This window comes from Salarias fasciatus, chromosome 22, assembly GCF_902148845.1.
Source record: "Salarias fasciatus chromosome 22, fSalaFa1.1, whole genome shotgun sequence".
Classification (NCBI taxonomy): Eukaryota; Metazoa; Chordata; class Actinopteri; order Blenniiformes; family Blenniidae; genus Salarias; species Salarias fasciatus.
The window spans coordinates 10,627,736-10,654,225 of record NC_043765.1 but is presented as its reverse complement, the minus strand read 5'-3'; the positions used below and the strand labels follow the sequence as shown (position 1 = coordinate 10,654,225).

The 26,490-nt window shown below is 43.5% G+C and overlaps 2 protein-coding genes and 1 long non-coding RNA gene across 7 annotated transcripts; 1 reads left to right on the top strand and 2 right to left on the bottom strand.

Annotated features, from left to right (window-relative positions):
* Positions 1-576: 576 nt before the first annotated feature.
* LOC115409660 (uncharacterized) lies at positions 577-19,468 on the top strand. Its single transcript, XR_003934009.1, has 3 exons — positions 577-717; positions 15,860-15,862; positions 19,458-19,468. It is a non-coding gene; the product is annotated as an uncharacterized LOC115409660 (long non-coding RNA).
* On the bottom strand, positions 711-12,743 carry tent4a (terminal nucleotidyltransferase 4A). 3 transcript variants are annotated; one of them, XM_030120917.1, is made up of 13 exons: positions 11,768-12,743; positions 7,614-7,737; positions 5,798-5,844; positions 5,555-5,675; positions 4,886-4,993; positions 3,281-3,409; positions 2,948-3,161; positions 2,503-2,629; positions 2,317-2,420; positions 2,046-2,227; positions 1,722-1,880; positions 1,472-1,645; positions 711-993 (listed from the first exon to the last, which is right to left on the bottom strand). In XM_030120917.1, exons 1-13 carry the CDS (start codon positions 12,553-12,555, stop codon positions 841-843), a joined length of 2,430 nt encoding a protein of 809 aa, XP_029976777.1. In that variant the 5' UTR covers positions 12,556-12,743; the 3' UTR covers positions 711-840. The 3 variants fall into 3 exon arrangements, with proteins under 3 accessions (XP_029976777.1, XP_029976778.1, XP_029976779.1); XM_030120918.1 differs by having other exon boundaries at positions 1,592-1,645; positions 11,768-12,742; XM_030120919.1 differs by lacking the exon at positions 1,472-1,645 and having other exon boundaries at positions 11,768-12,742.
* Positions 14,783-24,750, bottom strand: srd5a1 (steroid-5-alpha-reductase, alpha polypeptide 1 (3-oxo-5 alpha-steroid delta 4-dehydrogenase alpha 1)). 3 transcript variants are annotated; one of them, XM_030120922.1, is made up of 6 exons: positions 24,344-24,750; positions 22,895-23,061; positions 21,337-21,438; positions 19,338-19,488; positions 19,139-19,238; positions 16,680-18,853 (listed from the first exon to the last, which is right to left on the bottom strand). In XM_030120922.1, the coding sequence occupies exons 1-5, from the start codon at positions 24,652-24,654 to the stop codon at positions 19,172-19,174; spliced, it is 798 nt and encodes a 265-aa protein (XP_029976782.1). In that variant the 5' UTR covers positions 24,655-24,750; the 3' UTR covers positions 16,680-18,853; positions 19,139-19,171. The 3 variants fall into 3 exon arrangements, with proteins under 3 accessions (XP_029976780.1, XP_029976782.1, XP_029976781.1); XM_030120920.1 differs by lacking the exons at positions 16,680-18,853; positions 19,139-19,238 and adding an exon at positions 14,783-14,935; XM_030120921.1 differs by having other exon boundaries at positions 16,680-19,238.
* Positions 24,751-26,490: the final 1,740 nt, after the last annotated feature.

The window sequence follows — 26,490 nt, the reverse complement described above, 5'->3', positions numbered from 1 at the left end:
CCACTCGTGGAGTCGCTTTAAGCAACACGTTCAAAGAGAGGTCGAGACACGAGAAGGAGGGAAGGGCAGGCCCTTTCCACACACACACACACACACACACACACCCACACACACAGGTGCACGCACGCGCCCACACACACAGGTGCACGCACGCGCCCACACACACAGGTGCACGCACGCACCCACACACACAGGTGCACGCACGCACCCACACACACAGGTGCACGCACGCACCCACACACACAGGTGCACGCACGCACCCACACACAGGAGATGCTGCCTGGGGAAAGGTAAACAAAATTTAAAACTCTATAAAAATAAAATAACAGTATAAAATGCCTTTACATATACACACGCGAAATTAAATAAGCATTTACTTCCGAAGAAAAAACAAAAAAACTACACATTATTGCACAAAATGGAAAAAAAAAAAAAAAAAAAAGTTTGTTCTTAAGTGTGTAAACTTATAAGAAATGTAACGCGACCGCGGGCAGCTTGGCTCCGGGGGTCAGAACGAGGTCAAGTGAACTTGGTAATGCTGTCGTCACCGAGACCCAAAACGAAAGCAGTAATGGACCTCCGAACAACGAGGAAAAACAACACTGAGATTAACATAATACTGAAAAAACAAAGAGGGAATAAACACCCAGTGAAGTAAAGGCATGCAGAAATGGAACGGTAGAGAGAGAGGAGGAGGAGGAGGAGGAGGAGGATGGTGTCGAGCTTCAGAGTGATGGCTGCTGGTCTCGGGGTCCAGGTCGACCTGCCTGTGCGCCCTCATTCAAGACGAATGGAGAGCCGGAGGAGGAGGAGGAGGAGAAGCAGGAGGAGGAGTGGCTTCTATCTGCTGAGGCTGACCGGCAGGCTGTCCCTCTTTCGGCGTCTCCAGGTGTTGCGGTGGTACTGCGTGTGCGTGTGTCCGCGCGTGGCCAGGACAGCGTTGTTGACCAGCGGCGGGTTGTGGAAGCCCTTCGCGTTGAACTTTGCTCCGTTCTGCGGGAGAGAGAAGAGGAGAAAATAAACGAGGACATCAGAAGAGAGCGCTTTGTTTAGGTTGTTACGACGCAGAACTACTTGTGATGGGACACAGAAGATGCTCACTGCAGAAAGTCCTGATTTAATTTCTGCGTTGCAATTAAAAAAAACTCAATGTCTGCTATGTTACACAGAAAATAGCTTCACAGAGGACTGGAATCGCTTTAACAAGACTTGTATGGATGTGTATTTCTATAAAATCAAAAGATTAGCAGAATATCTGTAACATCTCTAAGCTGATGTACGATGAATTGGAGGTTTTCTCTGACAGCATTTGTGGTTTTTATAGGAGAGACTGATGTGACACTTGATGGAAAAACAGGACGGCCCATCAGACTCAGACACAATGCAATGGGAAAAGCGTGTGCGCCCGCGTGTGAGAGGCGGGGCGGTCTCGGTCGTGCATGTGAGTGTGCTCGTGGCGTCCGGCGCCTACCTTGTGTGTGTGGCTGGAGTGGGGGCTGGGCGGAGGCTGGGGGCTGGAGGGGGCGGGGGCATGAGCATGGGCTGGGGGGGGCATGTGGAAGAAGGGGGGGAGCCCGGTGTCTATACACACCTGTCTGCCAGGTATAGAGGACATGGCTAGACCACCGGGCAGTGAGACGCGAGCCTGCGGGACGACAGGGACCGCGGTCAGTTTCAGCAGGTAAGCACGATTCGACGCGTCACTCCGCCGGACGCCTCACCTGTGAACCTGGAGGTAGGAGCAGGTGGGGTCCTCCCATGCCGGGCTTTCCGGTGCCCATGTTGAGGCCCGGAGGCAGAGCCAGGCCGAGGTGCGGGAAGGACGGGTACGCTGGCAGGGTGAGCGGCGGGAGGGGGCACGGCAGCGTGGAGTCCGAGTCCTGGCAAATCAAAGAAGAGCGTGAGAGAGGCTGGGGTAAAAAAAAAAACCCATACCTGTGGCTCTCAGGTTACGGAGAGTCACATGACCGGGATGCTCTGACTTCACATGCAGAGAATAACACGGCGGGACTTCGGCAGGCTGTGGCCATTCTGTGCATTCTTACGTTGTCGGATCCCGACAGTGAGGACACCGACGAGGCTGACGAGTGCTGCTGGGGGCTGGAGATGGACATGGGAGAGTCGGCGCTGTGGGGGGACACCGAGTCCCTCTGCTGCTCCTCTGACCCGACGCCGCCGCCCAGCACACAGGACTCCTGCTCCGACGCCGGCTCCTTCGGTGGAGACACTGTGGAGAGACGGCGAGAGGTCAGTGAGAGAAAAGCTCCCGATAAATCTGATAAACGAAGATGTGGAGTGCGATCTGAACATTCTTACCTCGGTTGTCCGTCCGCGTCAGATCCCTGCCCCCCCACTTCTTAATGATCCACTCCCTATAGTCGATCACTTCCTGCGTCAACCTGATTATCCTCCCCAGCGTGCTGCGGAGACACGAGACAAAACGGATTGAGGGAGGACTGCCACTTTGAGCCATCGTCGTTCCCTCTTCAGCTCAACTCTCACCTCTCGCAGTCTTTGTTGGGATACGACCGCGCCAGCGGCGACACAGCGTGACTCAGGACAGTGTAAGCGTAGTCGAACACCTGCTTGACGTGCATCGCGCCGTAGGAACCCCTCCCTACGTCGTTGCCTACAAGACGACAGCACATTATTAAATTATCTAACTTTACTGGCTTCATGACATGCTTTTTGGGATGGTTAAAATCCCATTAATGTGTGCAGACGGAAAGTACTGCAGCTATTTTAACTGCTTCCTGCTGTGGTGTCGTTCTCAACACCGCCACCAGATGGTGCTAAAACCAAAAAATTTCAATACAGCAGGATTCTTTTCCAATTTCACAATTTTAAAAGGTGAAACATTTCATGTTTGACTTTTTGACTCATAGATGTACATCATCTTCAGGACAGAAATGAATGTTGATCATTGTGAAGCGAAGTAAATACAAACCTGGGAGCAATGGGTCTTCTATGCAGAGCATGGATGGCCTGTGTCCGTTCGTCATGGCCTTCATTATCTCCTCTTTGGCTATGTATGCGCCACCATTTTTGATGCGGATCCCTGTTTTCAAGTAGTTGAAATGGCGGCCGTACAATTCAAAAAACTCGATCAGCAGCACGCCCAGGTTTTCGCTGGGGTTGCGGGCATCAATACGAGGATGGAGCTGAAGAAAAGAGGAGATCTGTTTGTGTTAATGCAAAGTCCTGTGGTCCCAAACGATGTCCGTTTACAGAGTCACACGCGTCCGAATGATTTCCAGCATGTGTGCTGCGCTTCCCGTACCTGCAGGAAGCTGATGACCATGAGGATGAGGCTGTACGAGCTGATGCCCCCCGTGAAGACCTCGTTCAGGTCCCTCTGCAGCAGGAACTGCTTCAGTACAAAGATCAGGTAAGGCAGCACCGGGTACTTCTGAAAGCAGACAGAGTAGAGACGGACAGGCTGTGAGAAAGACTGATTCAGAAAAAATGTGGACGAGGCAAAAAAAGAACAAAGCACCAGGGAGAATCCTGAAGCGAGGAGGCTGATGATGAATCGATTGAGGCTCCTGTCCTATAATTCATTAAGAATTACTGATGAGATACACAGGATTAAAAAAGTTACAGATAGCAAATGACCTACCCAAAAAGACAGTGTAAGGAATCATAAAATGATTAAGGACGGTTGAATGACTTTCTTAATTCAAAGGCGTTTAATGTCTCCTTTTAAACAGGAGTCCATTTGAAACCATCACTTGAGTAACGAACCAGTAAGTTCATAATGTATTTCCCTGCTAATAAATCTGATGAGGGGGGCCGTTACAGCTTCTGCTGTGAGTTCCCAGAGGATTCCTTCCATCTATCTGAAGGCTGGGTTGCTGTTTCAGTGGAAACGTAGCTCTGGCCTCCTCTGTAATTTTCTTGTGCACCGTCTCGACATCGTTTCATCGTTTCACCAAACTGTGCGACTTCCTGTGAGCAAACTATTATGAGCTCAAAACAAAACGATTCAATTACATTATCGCATATAAAGACAAGACACAGCTCAATTGGGCGTTTCATTGATATTAGCAGGTTTCTAGGTGAAGGTGGATGTGGTGTAATGTAACAAACGAGTGTGATAAGACCGACGTCACCGAGCAACAATGTCATAAAACAAAGTACAGACCGGCATCTTTCTTTGAAGGACTGTAAACGTGAAAGAAGTTCTGTGAACAGGAAGCCGTGCGAGAACCTGACGTACCAGAGATAACTCTCAGGTGACCTTATCAATGACAAGACCGCACTGGAGCAGCACCAGAGGTCTGAGTGCGGCTGTCAACGGCAGGCTCTCAAGCCGCGACACGCATTTCCAAGGTAATCCCAACGCAAACGTGCAACAACAACAACCCACAAAAGGTGAAAACCCGACGGCTGGATGGAACTCGGGGCAGCTGGGATTCTCCTCGCTTGCCTAAGTGGGGAGAAGCGTGACTGAAGCAGGCAGACGTCCACCTTCAGCAGGAATCCTGTCAGCCTCTGCTGAGCGGCCTCGGCAGCACGGGAGTCGAGTGGAGCTGAGTCAAGATTACACGGAGTGCAGCCGCTGGCGTCGGTTCCAACTTCACTTTGGAAATGAGATGAGGCGGTACGAGATGTAATGCTGCAAACTGCTGGCCGGCCCGATTCAACAAGGGAATTTCCAAAGTTCTGAATTTAGATTCCGCTGTAAAACAGTAATTATGCGACTCCTCCGGTGGTTTTTTAATTTAAATATGCCTACGTGACCTTTTCCTTCTCTTCCATCATGTGTTCCTTCTAATACAAACTGGCTTTAAAAAGCCTTCTTTGAGCAGTGCGTTGCCTTCTCATCTGACTCTCAGATTAAAACAACACACAGAGCGTGTGTGTATCTGAAAGCCTTTCTCACCTTGACGTAGTCTTTTATGAAGCTCGCTGCCTTCACGCCGGTCTCCACGTTAAAACTGATGTCCACCTTCACCTCGGTCTCCTCGTCTGTCAGCTTGATGATTGGCACCTGAGAGGAGATACACGCAGCACATCAGAAAGCATCACAGGAAAAAACATCATCTCGATAGTCTTTACACTTGCACCACAGACTTGATAAGTCACCAGACGGTATCCAGTGAGGGACGCAATGATTTGTGATTGCTCAGTCTTCCAGAAGTTCAGTATATAAACCATAATAGCCACCATTTCTTTTAAAATCTACAAATCAATTTAAGATGAAATTAAAAAATAGCTAAGATGCTTGTGTGAGAAGCTGGGGAGCTTTTTTGTGAACGATCCGGACACGGATTGTGTGCTGGACTGACTGCAGGCGACTGTTGCTCCTTTAGCTGCCTCGGATATTGACAGCTTACAGCTCACTGCTCGTCTACTGGGTTTGTTAACTGTATATGCCAAATTCAGTGACAACAAAACAGCAAGCAAGACTTGATCAATCTTCCATAAAAAAAATGGTAAGAATAGGCTCCTAAACAAGCTGTTCCTCACATCCCAGTCATATCTAGTTCATACATTTTCAGGTTTTGTGTGTGTTTTGAAGTGTTGACTGCCTCTGGCGATGTGTACTTACTGTAGCTTTGTCCAGCACTTTGATGGAGAAAGGTTCTGCCACATTATGCTTGCGAAGAGCTTGTTCCAGCTCTTGCAGCGGGGGACGGTCCCACTTCCCAAACACCACCAGGTCAATGTCACTGAAGACCAAAACAAACGTCGAATCATCACTAAAACCACTGCCAAGCAAAGAAAAAAAAAACAAACAAAAAAAACGCACACATATCATGAAAATCATCTATTTAGAAAGATTGGGTCTTACCTTGTTGGAAGGTACAGGCCGGTGCTGAAGCTGCCAAATATCTGGACCTGCAAACACAATGACGAAGATTCCTGTCACAGCTCCTCAGGTCACGTTCTGACCACAGACAACTCGGCAACAAAACTTCTGAACAACCATGGAAAGAAAACAAGCCCTCCTCATTAGTGGTGATGGTGTATATATCCAGTTTGAATGTCTGCACACTAGCATGAGCGAGGTATTTCCGGATTCCACTTCAAAAACAGTCAACGCTGCCAAGTTGCGCGCGCTGCCAAATCAAGTATACAATGGCCCCGGAAAAAAAAAAAAAAAAAAAATACAGTGCTTAGGGGAGGAGGCCGCGAGGAAAAGGTCTCCAGAAGGAAGCCGAGTGGAGTTGTTTCCCTTTCCGTCTGGTAAATACGACAAGGCAACAGCACAAGGACCGGCCAGGATTGATAGGTTGAAATGAAAAGAGAGGCCGGTGCAAATCAGAGGTTTGATCCATTTACCTGACAGTGTGGCTCACAGTGGAAGAGGGGAAGACTGGCAGCCGACAAATCACTGCCGCGCGTGTTTTACATGATTAAGTAATGAGAGTGGCATTACATCAACCCTGCTTCGCTGCATTTTTCCCCAGACGGCAACGGGCTCCTCCATCGTCATTTCTACGAACCGAGAGTCATCGGCTTATAACCAGCAACCCGGCTCACGTCTCCTTCTAATTGAACTACTTGTCATGATTTCCCGCGGCAGAAACACCACTTTGCACTGAAAGGTGAAGGCGGATCCCCCCACTGGAGTCACACCTGGCTAACAACCTGTAAGAGCCCCGCTGTTGATTCAGAGGACAAAAGAGAGAGTCTTCCCACATCCCCCGACTGCAGCCCACGGCTCAGCGGGGGGCCGGGGTACACTCACAGCAGGCCACCTCAAAGTCATTTCAATGCAAAAATGCGGAGTTGCAGCCTGGAGTCTGCTGCTTCAGCTCGGCATGAGAGGGGAGGACAACTCGGCACACTTGAGTAACTTTCCAGAGAAACCTGGGCTGTGGTTACACCTTGGATTAAACCTGATCAGGAAATATACTAGTATACTAATACTACTCAAACTATGATCTACTATTGGAAAATGAGCTAAAAATGTGTGTGAGCTACCCGATACCTACATGATAGTGCTAAAGATCACAATGGCATGATGTTTATTACGTATAAACACTTTTGAGTCCTTGCTGTGGCCCATTGTGTTAAAGTGGCAGACAAAAATAAATAAATCATACATTTTCAAAGGGGGATTTGCTTTAAGGTTAGAGTTAATTTAAGGTGAGGCAAACAGCAGATATGGTTGAGTTTAGAGTGACCCTTAAGGACATTAATGCAAGCCAAAGCAATGCTGTGGTGTGTGTGTGTGAATATTAATCATCTTTATTTATAGCGTCGGCCAAATTACTGCTACTCAAAATGAAAAAATTAAACACTGAAAGACAACAGAAGTCAAGATCAAGGGCAGAGCATTACAAGAGAGATCATAAAAATATGTTTTATGTTGTTTCTGACAAAAAAAAGGCATCATAAGCCTGCTCTGCTTAATTCATCTCTCAAATCTAAAGGCGAATGGCAACCAGAAGATCGGAGAGGACGTTTAAGAGCATATTCATACACGCAGACGCACACAAAAAAATACATGCAATAATTATGGTCTTCCATTCTAGACTTTATCTGTAGGACTTCATACTCACTGCAGTGTACCAACTGTACCAACCTCCTTCTTGTAGAGACAGAGAGAAAAAAAAAAAACAGATCACATGACTAAAATGTGTTGAGTGTTTGAGTCTTACGTCTGCAGTGGGCCACAGCTCCTTGATGATCATCTCTATCCGGTTCACCACCTCCTTCCTCATCGCCGCCTCCTCTGGTCGAGGCGACATGAAGTTGTAGAAGTCCATCACCTCTTCATGGAGTCTGTCCAGATGGAGACAAAGACAGAAATCAAAATGTGTTGTCTCATGTGGTGCGGTGAGAGGGGTTCACAGACAGCAGGTCTCGTTTCCATGTTCGACTCCACAAAGTTCTAAGTGCACACACAGCAACGTTAGCAAAGGATAATGATCCAAAATACACGCAAATGTGAAAAAACGTTGAAAATACTGTACTGGACCATAAGTTGGTGCTGAATTTTTTTTAATTTAACAATAACATGTAAACATTCCTGCAGCTTTCAGATCCACACAATGAATTCACACTTTGGGGAGGAATACTATTAAAGTTCAGAGTGTGAGTAGCACAAGCTGAACTCTGGAATCCACTATTTTTATCTTTGATGTGTAGAAAAACGACTGACTGCAGGTGAGAGAAGCTGTTTCACGGCATGTGAAATTTTGTGGCCAGAAATACAACAGAAAACCGTCAAAGTGACACCAAAATAACACAATCGCAGATTCCAAAAGGTTCTAAAATGCCAATGAAGTGGAGGCACTCTGTCCATAAATGTTTACTGAACAACTGAAAAGCATTGTGCACAAAGATGATGTCCAGTAAATCAAGTATGTACATCCTGTACATACCTGTTGCCTTAACAAGTTTGATAGTGACAATAAATATGAACCATATCCTGAACCATCAACTACAGTAACTCACTGCGTGTGTCTACATGTTATGATTAAAGTTTGATAAGCAACTTTTGAGAAATAAAGCACAGCAATCTCTTAATTGACCTGTAAGAGATAAATTGAATGCAGCTGAAAAGTTTAATAAACCAACAGATCGTGTTCATTTTTCAGCTGGGAGCTGCTGACAGTGAGGTTGCACTTTGCAGTGAATGAATTTCAGCATCATTAGCAGACAAGCGCCATTGTTTCACAACAGAGAATGCTGCTCTTTTTTCCTTCTTAATTTAGAGGCTTTGTTTCATATACTTGCTTTTTTAACCATTAACACTCAGACCAAAACTTTGCGAAAGTTTGCACTGGACTCAATATCTAAGCCTAATAGAAAATGTCTATACCTGATCTGATTCCACTACAAACATTTTTCCAGAAAGATTCAGCATTTCCCTGTATTTTGCACCAGAAAGTAACATTAATTTGGATTTCTGTAGAGGCCGTCAGTAGTTAGTGTTTAATTTAGTGAAAATATCATCACATATACTCTGCGCCATGACAAAGAAAAACTTTCAGCTTTAAATTTAAAGGTTATGATGGCACTATTTTATTGCCCCCATCGAGATGAAATTATTCTGTATGTGGTTTCTGAATTAAATTATGCTTACATCCCCGCTATAGATGACAGAGCAATGCAGCACAACAACATAACGGGTGCATGTGCACTGGATGTATGTTAGAAAAGTGACATTCTGCCATTTGTGCTCGGGTGAAATGCACAAACATGTTCAAAATTTTACATGTAGATCCGAACTGCAACTGTGTGATACTGTAAGTATTTTTCTCCACAGACATGTATTCTGTCATGAACATGACAATCAAAGCCTATATGTATATCCTGTAATGATAGGTCTTAATATAACTGCACGCCACACCAGATGTACAGTGTTCACAGCGAGGTCGAGGAGGACTTCGCAGAATTGTTATCTCCTGTGAAAACAGCTTCTTCAGGAGAAAATACAAGTACACACACACACGGAGACACACACCTGAGGTTTGGAGCAGATTGTGAAGACAGGCAGTAAAAACACTGATCAATCACAAGAGGCTTAGGCTTAGCATTATCTGCTTTTTGAGTTTGACAGAAAAAGAAGCGTATACATATATAGTAAACATTATGGACCAGTCAAATGCCTTCGAACAGAGGAAGTCTGTTCGAACCCTGTGGCCATTCATTTTTTGAGGAATGCATGCCATGATGTCAGTGTGAAATACAGAACAGAGGGACTGTCACAAATAATTACCAGAGCCCTGGAGGACATGCAGTCGGCCTGTATGGCCACGATTTGGTGAAAACTCTGCAAGTTATTGAAGGAAACCCCCACAATCACAACTTGATAACTCAGCATTAATCAATTTTGTTCACAACAGGAGCAATCTGTTATCAGCTGTCTGTTACAAACACATTTTTCCCACATCAAATCAGTGTAATTACAGATTTATTGCTTCATATTTTCAATTTTAAACTGCCATTCCCTCGTCTTGCGTAGCATCAAAGCGCTGCCCTGAAGGCAAACCAACAACAGTAGTGAGTGCACAAGCCAAAACTTGAATTTGAAAACAAACGCAATCATTGGAGGGGGGGGGATGCTTTAATTCACCTCTTAAAACCACCAGGTTAGCTGGTATTAAACATGTGGTAAATTTGTAATGAACAAGTACAAAAAGAATTCAACCAGCGAGCACAACCATCCTCACTTGGTTTGGGAGAGATTGTGCCATGGCAAAAGCCATCAAAGATAAATCGTAAGAGAACAAAACAAAAAGAAATTTGAGGAGATGGATAAATCCTGCTAATCCCTGGCAAAAAATTCACTATTCCATGAAATCAGGAATTGGTTGAATATATAATGGGTTAAAAAATGTCAAATCTCACTTCTTGTCTTCAAAATTATGTCAACAGTGCAGAATGGGTTCAAATGGCTGTTTTGGCTACAAAAACGTTAAATTGGATTAATTCCAAGTATCCTAGCCTCTTATCATCACCCCATCTTGATTGTATTCATTTTTTTAGAAACTATTTCAACATTCAAATGCAATATCAAGCAGTTAAAGGGTTAAAATCCTGGATATGAGGACTTTTTAAGATGATGAAATGATTTAAAGAAAAAAGATATACGTCATCTTTTATTTACTTTAATGGAAAGAAGGTGGCCAATCCAAGGAAGACATAAGGATTAAAATTATTCTAGTTATACATTTAATAACCCAGGTGGCTGCAACTGGACAGCTACTAAACTAAATCAAATTAAAGTTATACAGCGAAGTTAATCTGTGGTAAAGCTTTAATTAAAGAGACTTTAAGTAGACTCAGACACACCCTGAATGGTTTATTAAAAAAATAACCTGGAAAAACAAGAATTAACTGTGATCTGGGATAAATGAGTAAACAGAGCAATTACCTTCTCAACTGAAAGTAATGAAGCAAACAGGGAAAATTAAAGCCCTTCAGATTTAAATACTTTTTTTTTTTTTTTTTTTTTACATAGAAGCCACTTTCACAGTGGAGCAAACACCTAGCCAAGTTTCATTTGCACAACACTTGAGTTAAATTTATCTCAACCTTTTAGATAAAGGAGGAAAATATCTGTGGCTATAAAATTCGAAGTGTAACAATATTTAGTTAAATTGTTCTGTTTATTTCTGCTACTTTAAATCAGTTTGAGCCGCTTTAGTCTCCCAAATCATGCTCGCAAATGAATTACATTTGAAAGCTACACATACGGTGTAAGCCTTCTAAATAAATCACTCCGGACAGAAAAAATATTGAAATCCCAATGAGAGACTCTCCAACTGTATTTAAATGCGCACATGTTTGTAATGTGTTGAATTTGGACTTCTAGAAGAAACAAAATGAGTTTCGGCCGTCAGTCAGCCACAACGCAGATTAAAGGTGTTTAGGTTTATCTGGTTCCCCTGTTCACCGGTGAGTCTCCTTCGAGCGTCCCGTGTTGCTGCAGATGCTTAAAAAATAAATTAAAACGACGGAAATCAGTAGCGAATGCCGTTTAGTCGCATTTACAATAAAGTTTCGAAGCGTCACGCCTTTTTCGAGTCTTATTTTAACATCTGCTGTTAATGGCAAAGGAAGTCGGTCACCAATTAACAAGCAAACCAGTTAATCCGAAACACTGGTCAACGGTTTCATAAAAAGGCATCAAACGCCTTTCTCCGTAAGATATAAGTTGGAAACGAAATGACATCGTATGTATCATGCATCCAACTCTGGAAACTACATCAATACGTCGATATTTTCGTCCAAACAGTCGTAACAAGCAGACGTTACCAAAGTTTTTAACCCTTTAAAGGCAGTGATGTGCACGTCCACTCACCCGAGTACTCCAGGGTTGTACTTCCTCGTCTTCCAGGGTGTCCAGGAGCTCGGGTAGTTCCCATTGGTGCAGTTTGAAAGCAGGTAATTCATCCCATAAGTGCTCGCCTTATTGTCGCTTTTCCTCCGGCCCGGGTGGTGGCTGTGTGTGGGGTTTACGGGCACGGAGGGCTGGAGCTGGTGGCGCTTCATGCAGAGCTGCTGGAGGTGGTGATGATGATGATGATGATGATGGTGGTGGTGATGATGAAGGTTATGGTGGTACAGGTTGACGTTATTGTCCATGGTGTCGCTCAGGTTGAGGATCAGGTTGGCACCCCCGACGTTTTTATTAATGTTGCCCGTGTCATTCCCACCCATAGTCCTCTCCAGCGAGCAGCTGGAAGGGGGGCTGTCCGTCCCGGACTCCTGCGGAGACGGCGGAGAGACGGATCCCGTCTTCCGGGGGAGGATTTTCCCCTCACCGGGCTCCGAGACGCTCGCGACGGGGAAGGAGTTGTGTGCGTTCCCGTTGGTCAGCGCTATCCCCAGCGGGGGGACCGCGGTGCCGTTGATGCCGTGATGGCTGCTGCCATTCCCGGTGCTGCCCGATGCCACCGCGGTCGCCACATTTTTCAAAACATCCAGCGCGGCGTAACTCACGCACTGGTTGTGGTTCTGATTGTGGAGCTGCTGCTGCTGCTGAGCGGACAGCGTCCGTACTCCCTGAGAGGTCTCCCAGACGTGCATCCATAAGGCGTTCGCAGGTCCTTTCTGTTCGGGCTGAATCCAAGCCACCCTCGGATCCATTCAACTTCTCTCTCTGGCAACCCCCGTTCTAACAAGTACCGAGCCCGTGGCGAGTCCGCGCCGCACCCTGGACCGTTCGAGGCCCGCTACGCCGTCCGGGGTTACGAAGAGATACGACTTAGATCATGAAACCGAATTAGGACCATTGATAAAGTGGCCCCCGTTACACCGCTAGCTGGGAAAAAAAATGCTAGCTGATTCCTACGGGAATTCAATATGGCGTATTCTCTTCAAATCCACGCGCATGCGCCCTGTAAGGGGTTTCTGAGCCGACTCCCCCCTCTATCCACCCACTCCTTCAGCGCTCCGTCATTTCCATTTGATGGATGTTTCATTTAACTAAAAATTAAGGAGAAAAGAACTGAAAAAAGGATCTGAGAATCTGCAAACCAAGAGATCCCGCCTCCCCCCTTTTTTTAATATGATGATGAATGAATGAGAAATGGATTTCACTTATATAGCACTTTTAAATTCGGGAGCAGTCTGGGGTCCAGTGTCTTGCTCAAAGACGGGGAGGGGTCAAACCCGCAGCACTCAAATTGGGAGAGGACCACTAGTAACTGAGCCACAGTGGCCCCAAACGGTTTATAGCATTCAAGAAAATACAAACACCAAGAAATCACTTTAAATGACCGAAAAAAAAAAGCTGAAGGAAGTAGCCTATCCATGCACATCCTATCAATGGTCTATGGAATGACCAAGATCATATGCAACAAAACCAAAGAAAGACCTGGAGAGCATCAGAAAATTCCATAATCATAATGACATTCCCCTTCTCTGATCAGTCTGGATTGTAACCCTTAAATTATTCTGTATTTTACAGCTTTTTTGAAAGTTGACAGAGAGCTACTAAAATTAAGTTCATCACTGAGTTTAAGTCCCAGAAAGGAAACACATCTACATTGCATATTAGTTTTCACTTTACTCAAAATAGAGTCTGACAAAATTATATTTGCCTTCTCTCACCTTAAAAAAAACCTCTTCAATACTAACAGGATGACTTTTGTTCTGAACCCATTAACCAATATAACATTTCCAGTGTTTTTAAGTACACACTGCCTGAAAATATATTTGAAAAAAAATCAAAATAATGAGAATTATTTATTAATCTTATAGTACTTTCCTGTAGTTTGATTACTGAATCTAGATTAATTTGATGCACATGATCATGTATATATTTATATGGATGATGAAATGCGATACACTCCTCTAGACAAAAAAAAAGTTTTCTCTCAAATTTGTTGACTTTTCTTCTCTGATTTCATAATATCTATACACAGTTCAAATTGACAATAGAAATGATTGCAAGAAGGTATGTTTTTATTAGTATAAATTAATTTTTGTATGATAAAGTTATCTATTAGTACTTGTTGTGTGCTTTGAATATTAATATCTCGCTGGACACAAGAAGCACCAAAAAAAAAAAAAAAAAAAGTGAATGACTGAGTCATGTTATTTTTCTTCATCCCCCCCCCCTGCATCTGCACTTCAAACTGGCAGTGTTTCAGAAGAGAAGGATTTCGTTGACTTCATCTTCCCAGTTTTTGTGCTTCTGACCTTTGCCCTGGAGCTACCAGGTAAGAAATTATCAGGACTGTTAATGAATTCACATTTTTAAATTCGCTAGTGAATTTTCACTTTTATTTCATATCTAAACTGTGATTTTCAATTTGAATAGCACAAATTCAAATTGTGCCTGTATATATCCGCAGTATTGATACATTTGCAGTATGTTGGATGGCTTTTATTGGTTTCTTGGTGCATGCACCTCTTAAACAATGTCATCGTCTACTTCTGAGGGCCACAATCATAACCTGTGGCCCTTCACTTGCAGCTCACATTCATACAAGCAGCAGAAAACTGCGTTCCATACCATAATGCAATTTTTTTCTTTCCTCTATGTATTGATGGAGCCCCTTGTTTGTTATTTCAGATGCAGACAGCGCACGCTGCGGCCAATGAATCCAAATCCTCATTTCAGGATGATAACACACAGCAGGTGGTGTTGATCATTCCAGATCCCGCGTGCCGCCACGGCCCAGTAACGACCGTCCTCCCAAACCCATTAGGCTCCGCGATGGAGCAGTGGCGAGCTGGATGAGGCATAACCAGCAACCTCCACAGATGAGAGTGGAAAAAAAAAGAGAGAAAAAAGACAGAGTGAGTTAGATGGTGTCTTGCATAATGCCCGCCCCCAACCTCTGCTACTCACGTGCAGCATGTGACACAGTCAAGGAAAGCCCCCTGGAGCAAACTGTGTGTCGGCTAGGATATGTAACACACTCCGGCACACAGACAGCTGCTCACTCCCACTGTACGCCTGTAGAAATACAACCTCCTCCTTCCATCTCCTGCCATCTTCCACTGTGTGAGCCGGCCTCTGAGTGACACAACACACTGAACAGGTTATTCTTCGCATCCTCTGATTCTCAGCTAGAGCCAAATGCCTGCATTGTGTGTGTGTGTGTGTGTGTGTGTGTGTGATTTCAAGGCTGGTTTGCCTCATTGTTACTTTTGTGGGACTACCACATAGGTGGCAACTGGACCATGGCTGATAGATGCCAGAGATGCTCGCTCACGCATTCAGAGCCCGGTTTGGAGGAGCCGCCATAACGTTTATGGGTATAACGGTAATATTAAAGAAGCAGGCGTTCGTCTGAGGCTGCATGTGGCTCGAATAGTAATGAGGCTGCAGCATGTTCCAGATACTTAACCCACATTAGTTGAAAGCTGCGTTTCCACCGTCAGCAGCTATTTGGCTTTTTCACACAGCGACATCTTGCCTGCGGTGTGTCGCGGGTTAGGTATAGCATAACAAGAGGGCCGTAATAACAGACAGAGGAGCCCGTCTTACTGCACAGCAGCAGCCACCCGCAGGCTCGTGACGGCGAGTCTGGACCGCTGACCCTACGTGCACATCCTCGTCAAGTGGTCTTTAAAGTGAGCCTCCCCCGAGGGGCGCCAGAGAGCTTCACAGCAGCGGAGAAAATCCAAGGAGGGGGGTCAGGGGAATGCCTTTTCCCACTATCATTAGGCTATCTATGATATGATATGAAAAGCATCATAAAGTGCAGCTATCAACCAAAAATGAGTACTTTCTACTAAAAAATAAAAGTTGTGAATAGTGTGATAAAGTCTTTAATCTTTTATAGTACCTTATTATAGGTATAAAGTGAAACCGCATGGTGTTTGCGTCTTCGCTTCACAAAGGTAGCGTGTTTACAAATTTTTAAAGTGACATCCATTTACGTACAAAGAAATGATAATTACTGATAACAGTGTAGTTTTTGTGCTGGGCCACAAGTGGGTGCTGTTTTGGTTTAAAAAAAAAAAACCAAACACATAGCTACACAAAAAACAACAACAACTTTTTGTATTCCAGAACCACAGCAACAAAATAAAGATTTAGGCAAGTTGAGAACAGTTTTTTTTTTTTTTTTAAGTAACTGCCCTTTCATATTATGTGCACTTTGCATTCTCAACCAACAGAAGTGTAGATTGTAGAACTTCGCATTAGTAATACATTTCTTCATGTAGAAGCTACCTCTTGTCTGCTGTTTTGGTAAATTACTTTGGACAAGAAAAAGCCATTTATTGGCAAAATCTCATAAAGGCAAGTATCTAATATTTTGTAGTCACTGTGTGAATGTCACACAAATATCCTAGAAATTCAGTACGAAACCCCTCTTAAAACATATGATGAAACCTAAAGATAGCTCAAGACCTGACATGAAGAAAACTGAATATTTTTCCTCACTGTATTGATCCCCGTCATTCTGACAGATGAGATTACAAAAATCACATTTCATCAAACTTGTATTTGTACAGAACTCTTGCTGTTCACGAGCCGCTGCCTTTTTTTTCCTCCTACATGTATATATTGAATATCTGCAGCCTGCTGGGCTGTATATTTGAATGTTCGACGTTGGAAGCAATTTCATGGGGATGTTTTGCATATAAAGAGACAATCCACCGCTGTATGCAAAAGAATGAATGGTGCTACAGGCAAATGGCAGGCTCGGTAAATATTGTCCGTGTAATATAGCGCTGCAGTTAAGAGGCACGTGGATGAAGAGGCAACACACATCACACAGCCTGGAAAAGAAGGAGGGGAAACAGCGGGGACGTGAAGGACGTCGGTCTGCGCAGACCTTCGCAGATGTCGTTTTTCATCACATTCAGACATTATTTATTGATGAGACAGTGCATTGAAACAGAGAGAAAAGAAACGCCGCCAACAGTAATAATGACATGACCTTGGTTCTGAGTAGTGATGAAAACAGGAAAAACTTAATATGAGGAAGATGTGTGTTGAAACACCTGAGTATCTTGTCATTGATGAAAAACTTCAAAGCATTTAGGTTACATTCTGAGTTTCATTAAAGTAAGGCATAATCCAGTTAGAGTGGCTGCAGCAGCATTTAGCTCAAGGTAAGACTCATGATGAAACAATAAAGCCTGTTTTCAAGCACGATGCAGCCTTTTACGCCTCTTCTTCCTCCTCCTTCCTCAGAGGCCACACCGGGAGTGATGTGTTGAGGCAATTCTCTCTTCTCCTCATTTCAGGCATGGCTGAGTTATTGAGGACCATGCTTGATCTCTATTTGATTTACCCTGCAGCTTGCCAGGAGAGGCGCAGCCTGCTGTGGACTCTTGTCTTTGCAGTCCAGAAGCGCAGCCGGTTACATTTTGTCGCAAAGTGAGAGGATGACCCGGATTCCTGATAAGCACAGCTTTTAAAATAAAAAAAAATAAAAACCCTTTGCTACTACAGTCATTCAAGCATGGTTAAAATATAAAAACAAACTCAAATCAACATTATTAGCAACAACATCAATTAGTGTTCGTTCCTATTTAAAAACAAAAATTATTTTTGATACATAGTGTTTAAACAGCACTGAATTAAAACAACAAATGATCGTAGATGAGTTTTGAAGGCATTATTAAATATCTTGGAGATGGTGAGGAACATCGATGAGTTTTGTTCTCTCACCATCTGCACATAACACAATCACATTCCTTAGCCTCGGGACAGCAGTGTGCCTGACTCCAACTCACTGAAGGACCCAGAAAATTACAACACATTAGTCTGACAGACATTTGTGCTCTGTTGATTTGAGCTTCCTTCAGGACAAGATCTTTAACACAACAATGATCCATATGAAAGCCGATTTTTGTTTCAGAAAAGTTTCACGTTTAAGGCCTCAGTATACTTCCCCGTCGCCGCTATGTCGTTCCTACGACAGACGTCGTAGCCCTACGACGGGCTACGTCGGGCTACAGGCCTCAGCACCGTTTTGAAGACGATGTAAGACAAAAACGCTGAAAATGATGCAGTAGACACACAGGGACACTAGTGGGCGCTGTTTCTATCGAATTAAAAACACTTAAGTACACACGCAGAGAACAACACGCTCTAAACATTAACAATGGCAAGTAGCCAGACATTCATTATGTAAAAGGTGTGGTTTCAGTTTCAGAGGCTCCAAGCATTGTTGTCATGTAAACAGACACCCGAAATGCAACAAAGGCTTTTCATTTTCACTTAAAAGCGCTTCAGAGATGATTTCTGTGCATCACAGCCAGCAAATACCCTATAAGATGGAACAATATGCTACCAAGTGATAAAAAAACCCAATTTTTAATTAGTTATTTTGTAAAAGATGAGCGTCAAAAAAATAAATTTCCCAAAGCTACTGCACAATATTTCCCCAAGAAGCTTTCCTATGTGTGCTAAAGTTCTAATCATGATTAAAAGATTGAAAACTGATGTTTCAATCACTCTGTTTAAAACATTGGGGTATAATGGAGAAGCTGTAAAACCATGAATGGTTCAGACCTGCTTGTAGTTGGTGTTTGTGTGTGTAGTTTGCATGTTCTTCATGGTTTTTCCTCAGGTGCTTCATAAAACGTAGTGTTTCCCTGTGAGATGACCTACAGGCTGGCAGTCCACTGCAGGATCCTCTGACCTCTTCTGAGACAATGAGGGCCGTAGAAGAGTCTCTCTGGATAAAGCAGGTCGAACGCGATTCAAGGCACCTTGCTCGACTATTTAATTTGAATAGCTGGTGTCAAAAAAGATTTGCAACAGATGAGTCTTGAGGATTAATAAAAACTTTAAATGTCTGCTTTGCATTTCCTGTTTTATGCCTGGTCTGGGCGTGCGTGCAGATCAGAGGAGAGTCTTAAAAGAGTTTATTGCTGCTGTGTTGTGTGATAAATCCTGCGTATTCCTGTCGACGTACGCTTCATGCACCATCCGGCTTCCTCTGGGAGGATTCGGTAAATGTTGCTTATCCTGCGAACGCGGCGCTTGCTGCGGCGCATTCAACTGTGCTGAGTTTTCCACGGTGCTCCATGGGTACCACAACCAAAGTAACGGCAATGATGAGGATCTTCCTGCGATGATGGTTTTGAACTGTTGCTCGCTGGCGGCCCAGATGGGATCATGTCCAGCCATGACTGCGTGCAAGTGGGGGAAAGCAGACATCTTTGGGGCTTGTTCAGACATCAGAGGTGTCCTGGAATGTTCTTTTTGTTGGGGGGGGGGTTGGGGGGGACTAGGAAGAAGAAGCACCACAACCTTTTCAAGCTTGCTGAGAGCTCCCAGTGTTTTCTAGAAAAGAAAGGGAATCAGCGCCTTTCTGTTTTTCGGGTAGTCTTCGAACTTAGAAAGATACCATCTGTGGAGTGAGAAATAAAAAGGACGAGACGTTTCCTTCGATTAGCAGGAGAAACTTCGGAGTGTGTGTGTGTGTGTGTGAGTGTGTTATTTTTCTTACTTGTGGTGAGCCACAGCCCTGTTGGCGATGACCGCTGTGGTGAAGATGGCGAACGCTGCACTGTGGATGGAGTGGCCGGCCACGGCGAAGCCGGTCCACTCGGTTATCTCTCCCAGGAAGTTGGCTCCAGACACGTATTCGAACACTCCGCCTGTGAATGGAAGATACTGCTGTGAGGACAGGTGTGCTCGTCCTCACTGAATAGAAACATCTATTCGCGAGCGACCATTCCATATCATAAAGCAGTGACATTTGTGTTATCTGTGATGTGGAGGCAGCGAGGACTCTCGCCGCTGCGACCCTCTTATGCGAAAATGGCAGATTCTTGGCTGAAGGGATTCCAGACGTGCCTGGAAGTCGATTTGGAGCAACAAAGCTCGCGGCTTCCTCCCGCCTCGCCTTTCTCCACTTCTATTTTCCTTCGGGGTCCGGGACGGATTGTTTCTGCGGGTTCAGCGCGAGTTCAGGCCCAAGGTGCTATTGTTGTGGCTACGCTCGACGCCGAGGGAGCCGCTCTCCCCGCGAACCTGTTGCGATTACTGATTCAGTTAGCGAATGGAAAGAAAGGGAGGGGGGGAGGCCGGCTCCTGGATCGAATCTGCCCAATGCGTAGCTTTAACTGCACGCCGCCCTTAAGGCCTTTTGTCAAGAGGAATTTGGAGATGAGCCCAAATGTTGTTTACCCAACCCCCTTCCTACATGTCACATCCCATACGATACTCATTCATTTCCACAGAGTAAAGGTCACACTCTGCCAAAAAGGAAAAAAAAAAAAAAAAAAAACACCCTTGCTTTGCTTTTATTTCTTTGGTCTGGTTTTATTGGCATTTTGGTTGCTAATAAGCTGTTGGGCAAATATGGACATGTTACCTGCTGCACGCCGTTGCCTTCAAAACACATTCGAATGTTCAAGAACTCCTCCTTAAAATAACGCAAACTGCCCCATCTTCATTTCATACACAACTGTACTTTTTTTTTTCGATACATACACAAACCGTCCCTTTAATTAGATCGGCAAACATATTAAAAATGTCGAGCCCGACATCTGAATTAGTCACGACCGGCAGAAATTTCCACTTTCTCATGAAAAACAAGTCATAAAAAAAAAGAGGTCACGAGCACAGCCGGGTGCTGTATTTAGAAGGAATATTCAATCGGTCTGGTGTTCACATGCACAGACATGTAATGTACGGGGATCCAGCTTCGGCTCGGCCCGCCGTCTAACATGATTACGATCAACACAGCGCGGTGGAGAGAATGTCAGTGCCAGTGAAAGCAAATCCACACACACACACACACACACACACACACACACACACACACACACACACACACACACACACACACACACACACTACAAGTATTTATACACTAATGTAAGGGCTCGCAGAAGACGAGGCGGGGAGGGGGAAGATAACTTGTGACAGCCTGTGATTGCGCTCACACTGTGATCCCGTATAATCACGACACCACGCTGGAAAATTAGCATGTAAGCGTACGGAGGTCGCGGCGTTTGATGCCGAGATGTGATTACAGCTCTTTTGGCTTCCTTGTCACCGATCGGCGGTGGTGGCAGGAAAAAAAAACAAACAAAAAAACTTTAGACTTGGAAGCTGAGAAGAGGCTGGATGACATTTTTAAGCTAGAATGGTAAATGCGAAGTTTACGTGTTTTACAAATGCTTTCTTGGCGTTTTCATGTTTATGAAGTTCTGATGAATCAGTTAACAAGAAAACTACTTCTGGACTTCTTGCAGTTTTAAATGTTTCTTCTCGTCTTCATCACGCTCATCCTCTTCCACTCAAGCTCGTCCTCCGGCCGGCGTCGAGCCTTTTGAACTTCGCTTTCCCATGTAATCCTTTCTACAACCGAGGGGAATCCAGACACGCCGAGTCCGGGACTTGGCACGTTAATGTTGTGTCATTATTTCATTTCCAGTTGAATATGCGCCGATCACGCCAGTGCGCTAAAAGTCTGGACTCTGTCGTGAAATCCTTACCTCTGGGAATCTTGTAACCGGTCTCTCCGGGTTTCCTGAGGTTCCTCAGGATGTGGTCGGAGTGCACGTTCACCAGCCAGCCGACCAGCCACAGAAAAGACCCTGAGGACAAAGCCAAAACCTGCTTGATTGGGACGTTTCACTGACAGGCGTCCAACAGAAAAGCTGTAAATTTAAAAGGAAGTCATTTTAACATCTAGATAAATCCGCTTCTCTGTTTTCCTTCCAAGAGCAACATGAGGAGATCGATGTGCTGCGCGGTGGATTTAGCCGGCTCAACAGTTTTTCCACCATGATGAGGTGGTGACTCAGGGCACGGAGGGTGGACTCCACAGACCTTATTGGAGAGCTGAAGATATTTGATACTTATAAGCTTATGAGTCTAATGGCACAAACGTCAGAACTATGTATATAAATGAAAACAGGCACAAAAATGGACGGGAAAAAAAATCTCATAAATCTATATTTAATTAACTACAGAGTGTGGATAACACATTAGATTTTGAAATAAAGACATCTGTATCATTTTCATGAGAAGAATGTAAAGTGTAATGGCAGCATCACATTCCTGGATATATTGAAAAGCGAAAGATTTGCCTTTGTTCAGCAACCCAACAGTTTGTAATGCAGTGTATTACATTATACGTTACATATTGCAATGCATATGTAGAAAAGAGGAATTCAACAGTTTCTGATTTCCTTTGAAGTTTAAAAAATTGTATGTTTTCCGAAAATTAAACGTGTTACAATATCAAGATTAAAAAAAACCAAATGATTCTTTCTGCTACAAAATACAGTGAAATATCCCAAAAAGTTGTTCCTATCATCACTGCATTTTGGTTTGCAGTGACAGCATGACTCCTTACATTTTGCTTTATCATTTCCCGGGCTTGATTGGAGTCTTTTGTGGGCCAATTTTGGCCCACCGACCTTCTGTTTCACAACCCTGACTGAACACAATCACCATGGTTCTAGTTAATTACAGAGCTCGGATGAAGGAAATGGGGACATCTAGTGGTGAAGTTGCACATTACAGCCTTTCTCCTCAAAACCGAGAAACCTGGTGGCCTTGAAATTTGCCTTAAAAAAAAAAAAAAAAAAAAGACTACTCACCAGGAGCCAGAGCTCATAACATTCGTTGAACTTAATGCCTTTAAAATCCAAAACCTCCACCTTATTCACCCTGGGCTCACAACGGCAGGGCTGCCATTGAATTTAATCCGTGCTTCTATCATTAGAGTGGATGAAACCTGACATCAGCACATGGCATTTCTCTGGTCATGGGCCTTTTTTGGGTCCTATTACAACGATGCTAAAACTGGCCTTGAGGCTAGTAGGGTGTCAAAACATACGGCCCGCGGGCCAAAACCGGCCGCCCAGAGGATCCAGTGCAGGCTGCGGGACGACACAGCAAAGTGTAAAAATTGTAGTTTGTCCAAGAATTCTACTCTTCTTCCAGGTATTTGACCAACACGCTGTTTTAATATTGTCAATCACTTGCAATGCGACTAACAGTTTGTATTTCTGTTGGGGTGAAAAAAAGTTGAAAGACACGTACCGATAATGAAGCACGGGTGTGTCGCCCAGTGTGCGGGGTACTCCGCATAATGACTCAGGTATCTGATCTGCATGTATCCATTATAGCTGCAGAACACAAAGGCCAGGGCGAATGAGCCGAACGGTGTCGGCTTCCCTCCTCGTATTAAGAACGGATAAATGAGAGCTCTGCAGAGAAACAGAATGAAATGTGTATGAATCCCCTTTCACACTTTCACACTTTCAGATGTGACCAAAACATAAGATGCTGTTTCTAATCGCCGCTTTGTTTTTATGTTCAGATGCACCTTAACATGTGCTTGTATTTAAAAATCTAAATGTCTTTAAGATATGTGTTTCAAATGTGACGAAACATCCAGTGTGCTTGTTATCTTTTCTATTTGGTTTATTTTAAATGGTTAACTTTGCCTGAAATTCTGGCTCAAGTGCATTTTTAACTGAATAGCCCTGTCATACAGGCTGTAATAACAAAACACTAAGTTAACTTTGCAGGAAAGTAATTTTACACTTGTCTAATCTCTGCAAAACAGGCAATTTGTTTGCTCCAGGAAAGTTCCTTCAAATGAAAATATCAAGTGACTGGAAAAGCTGGTAACCTGTACCTGAGAGACAATGCTCACAGCTTTCTCAAGAGGACTTGAAGCTGGGTTAGATGAATGCGTGATCTATAAATCACATAAAAGTTAGATTAAAATAATGTGGATGGAGCTCTGTAAACAGTTGACTTGGCCAAATATATAACCAGTGCTGCAGGGGTTTTCCCTCCCTATTCTGAGCTACAGTACAGTCTATAAAAGTGAGTGTACATGTACCTTTTCACTTAGAGATCACCTCCTATTTAAGGCATAGAAAGTGAGAAAGATAGATAGAACCTTCTGGAACTCTATGATTAACTTTTGTTTGAGCTGAAGAGTCATTAATGTAGAATAAAGTGGAAGCTGTTATAAATATGATCAAAACCAGTTTCGTACTGTACCTTTAATCCCAATGATACAAGTATGTTCCAACCTCAGTAGTAGATGTTATATAACTCAGAGCTCTTTAGGATGGAAGCTTAATAACACTAAATCAGGACTGTATTGACAAACCTGAAGATGTGGTTGATCAGTCTGTCACAGATTTGGGGAGTATGCTTTAAATTTGTATCTCAAAGAAGGTTACAAATTACTATGTCACCTTGTGTTGACCTAGATAATAACTCAGGAATACACTGGAGATCTATACAGCAGAAGTGTAATCGACTGAATGTGTCTATAGCTGATCATGCTGGTTATGAGCAGCAAGATCATGTAACTGGTAAATAAACACACCCAGTTATCTCTCTCTCTCTCCCTCTCCCTGTGTTTTCAGCCGGCTTACATAATCGCTGGAGTTTAACTTCATCCATATTGACAGCAAACCTGCATCACGTTAAGAAACCATCAGAAACACACGCACGTGACATACATACCTCTGGGTGTAGTGGCACATGTACATGGCAATGAGGAGCTGGTTTTCCAGCACTGATGTTTTGGAGGAGGATGCCCAAAAGATCAGACCGACAGGCAGCAGGAAGGCGGGCAGCTCCTGCACGAACCAGGCGAACCTGGCGTTCACTGGAAATCCGTATTTGCCGGTGGTGTAGCGGCCGTACGGGACGTCCTCGAACAGGAATGTAACGAAGGAGCAGGCTGCCATGAAGAACATGAAGTAAGCCATGCAGTCCAGCGTGTAGCGCTCGTGCTCCCGGGAGGAGAAGAGCGCGGACAGGAGCGCCTCCATCGCGGAGGGGAGAGAGGACTTAACTGACAATTAAAGAGGTTTAAAAATTCACCGAGCGTTCACGGTTTTCACGTTTCGGCGCACTCACTGGCTGCACGCGCGGAAGTGACAGCGAATGCCTCGCGACGGCCGGGCTCGCGACTTGTGGAACTCGTGGACAGATATTGCGTAGACTCCAGCCAGCCAATCAGAACGCACCATTCTATCAACGACACACATGTATGTGTGCGCGCGCGTGCGTGTGTGTCAATCAATTGTTTCACTGAACATTTCACGAAGTATCTCACTTTAAATCCAGTGACGTAACTTGCAACATAATAGCGCAAAGTTACAGTTACCAGGGGGAAAGAAAGAAAGAAAGACAGAAACACTTCGTTATATATGTAACTTACCACATGCGCTCAAAGTCTCTTCTGTCTTTTTGTTTTTGTAGGCTCAATCGATTTAAGGCACAGTTCAAACTCCTTAAAAAATTAAAAAGAGGCTTATTATTAATAAATTTATAATTATGAGCATAAAACGTTGTTAAAATAATAAATAGCCTTACAACACTGACTTTGCCATTGTCTTTTTTGTTAGTATGAACAAAGAAACCAAAAATAACATTTGTTTGAAGTTTGTCACAAATAAACCTTGATGCAGCCTTCTGTAATCGGGAATATGCATAATACCAGAAAACATCTGTGACACTGTTTTAGGATGAACTGAACAAAAGGAACAATTGATGTCATTATTATCTCAAAATCTTTTCATAAGATGCTTTGTAAATTTTGTGTTAAATTTTAAAGTAAAGCTCTTTCATTTTGTAGGTAATCAAATACTTATGAGGCAATAACTACACTCTTGAACAAGGTATATCTTAAAGAAGAGAATCCCTTTCATAATAATTTTTCTTATGAGTGGATCAGTAACATTTTTTCCACAAAGAGTGTTAACAGGACTGATAACAGACACATCATGAGCAGAAACACCGTTACACAAACACAATCACCTGGAATCAATCCTACAGTCTGAGCAATTTCCTTCTGTGATGCAGGAAACCTGAATGTATGACAGAATTCCTCCTAATCAATAAAGTGACCAATTCTGGTCAGTGATAATTAACAACTGACTTAGCAAGCAAATGTTTTGATACAACCAATTATTTATGAAAAGATTCACTGTTATTCCAAAGATAATACCATTGTTATGAGAAATTTTGCTCGTAAATTAATTTCCAGGCTACCGAAATACCTGTTTATGAAAGTCAGCAGTGGCTCTCACTCAATGCGCATTGTGGACAATTCTGCATCCACAAAAATAAAGTATATCCATGTGACATGAAAGTAAGGTTTAAGTATCAATAGTGACAAATCTTGTCTTATCTTGTCTTATCAACTTGAACCAGTTGCTTGTAAACTTAAACCTGTTGGATGAGGAGTAAAGTACACTGACTTTCATGAAGTTTATACATGGTTTATATACCACTGACAAATAGAGTAATGCCAAAATGAATAGGTTGTGTTATATTAATGTAAATGTAAATGTAAATGTAAATGTATTATTATTATTGTTATTATTATTATTATTATTATTATTATTATTATTATTATTATTATTATTATTATTATTAAGACCTCCTTCCTTAGCAGAAATTAGCAATACTGGAAGTGTGTATCCTCATCCAAGATGGCGGTCGCCGTAGCCACCAGGCGCCAGAAAAAAACGGAACTCAGGTCAGGTTGTCAGTACCGATCGCTTCTGGATTCTTGTTTTTTTTTTTGTATCACCACCATGGAATAAAATAAATATACGTGATTTGGCAAGTGTTACGGGTGAGATATAATATATTGAATT

Coding starts and splice junctions, on each gene's coding strand:
- tent4a (XM_030120917.1), bottom strand. CDS start 12,555: ATGGATCCGAGGGTGGCTTGGATTCAGCCCGAACAGAAAGGACCTGCG. Junction 7,738..11,767: donor TACAACCCTGGAGTACTCGG/GTGAGTGGACGT, acceptor CCATCTGGACAG/ACTCCATGAAGAGGTGATGG. Junction 1,646..1,721: donor TCCTACCTCCAGGTTCACAG/GTGAGGCGTCCG, acceptor GTCGTCCCGCAG/GCTCGCGTCTCACTGCCCGG.
- srd5a1 (XM_030120920.1), bottom strand. CDS start 24,654: ATGGAGGCGCTCCTGTCCGCGCTCTTCTCCTCCCGGGAGCACGAGCGC. Junction 21,439..22,894: donor ACACCCGTGCTTCATTATCG/GTACGTGTCTTT, acceptor CTTTGTCCTCAG/GGTCTTTTCTGTGGCTGGTC. Junction 19,489..21,336: donor CGGTTACAAGATTCCCAGAG/GTAAGGATTTCA, acceptor TTCCATTCACAG/GCGGAGTGTTCGAATACGTG.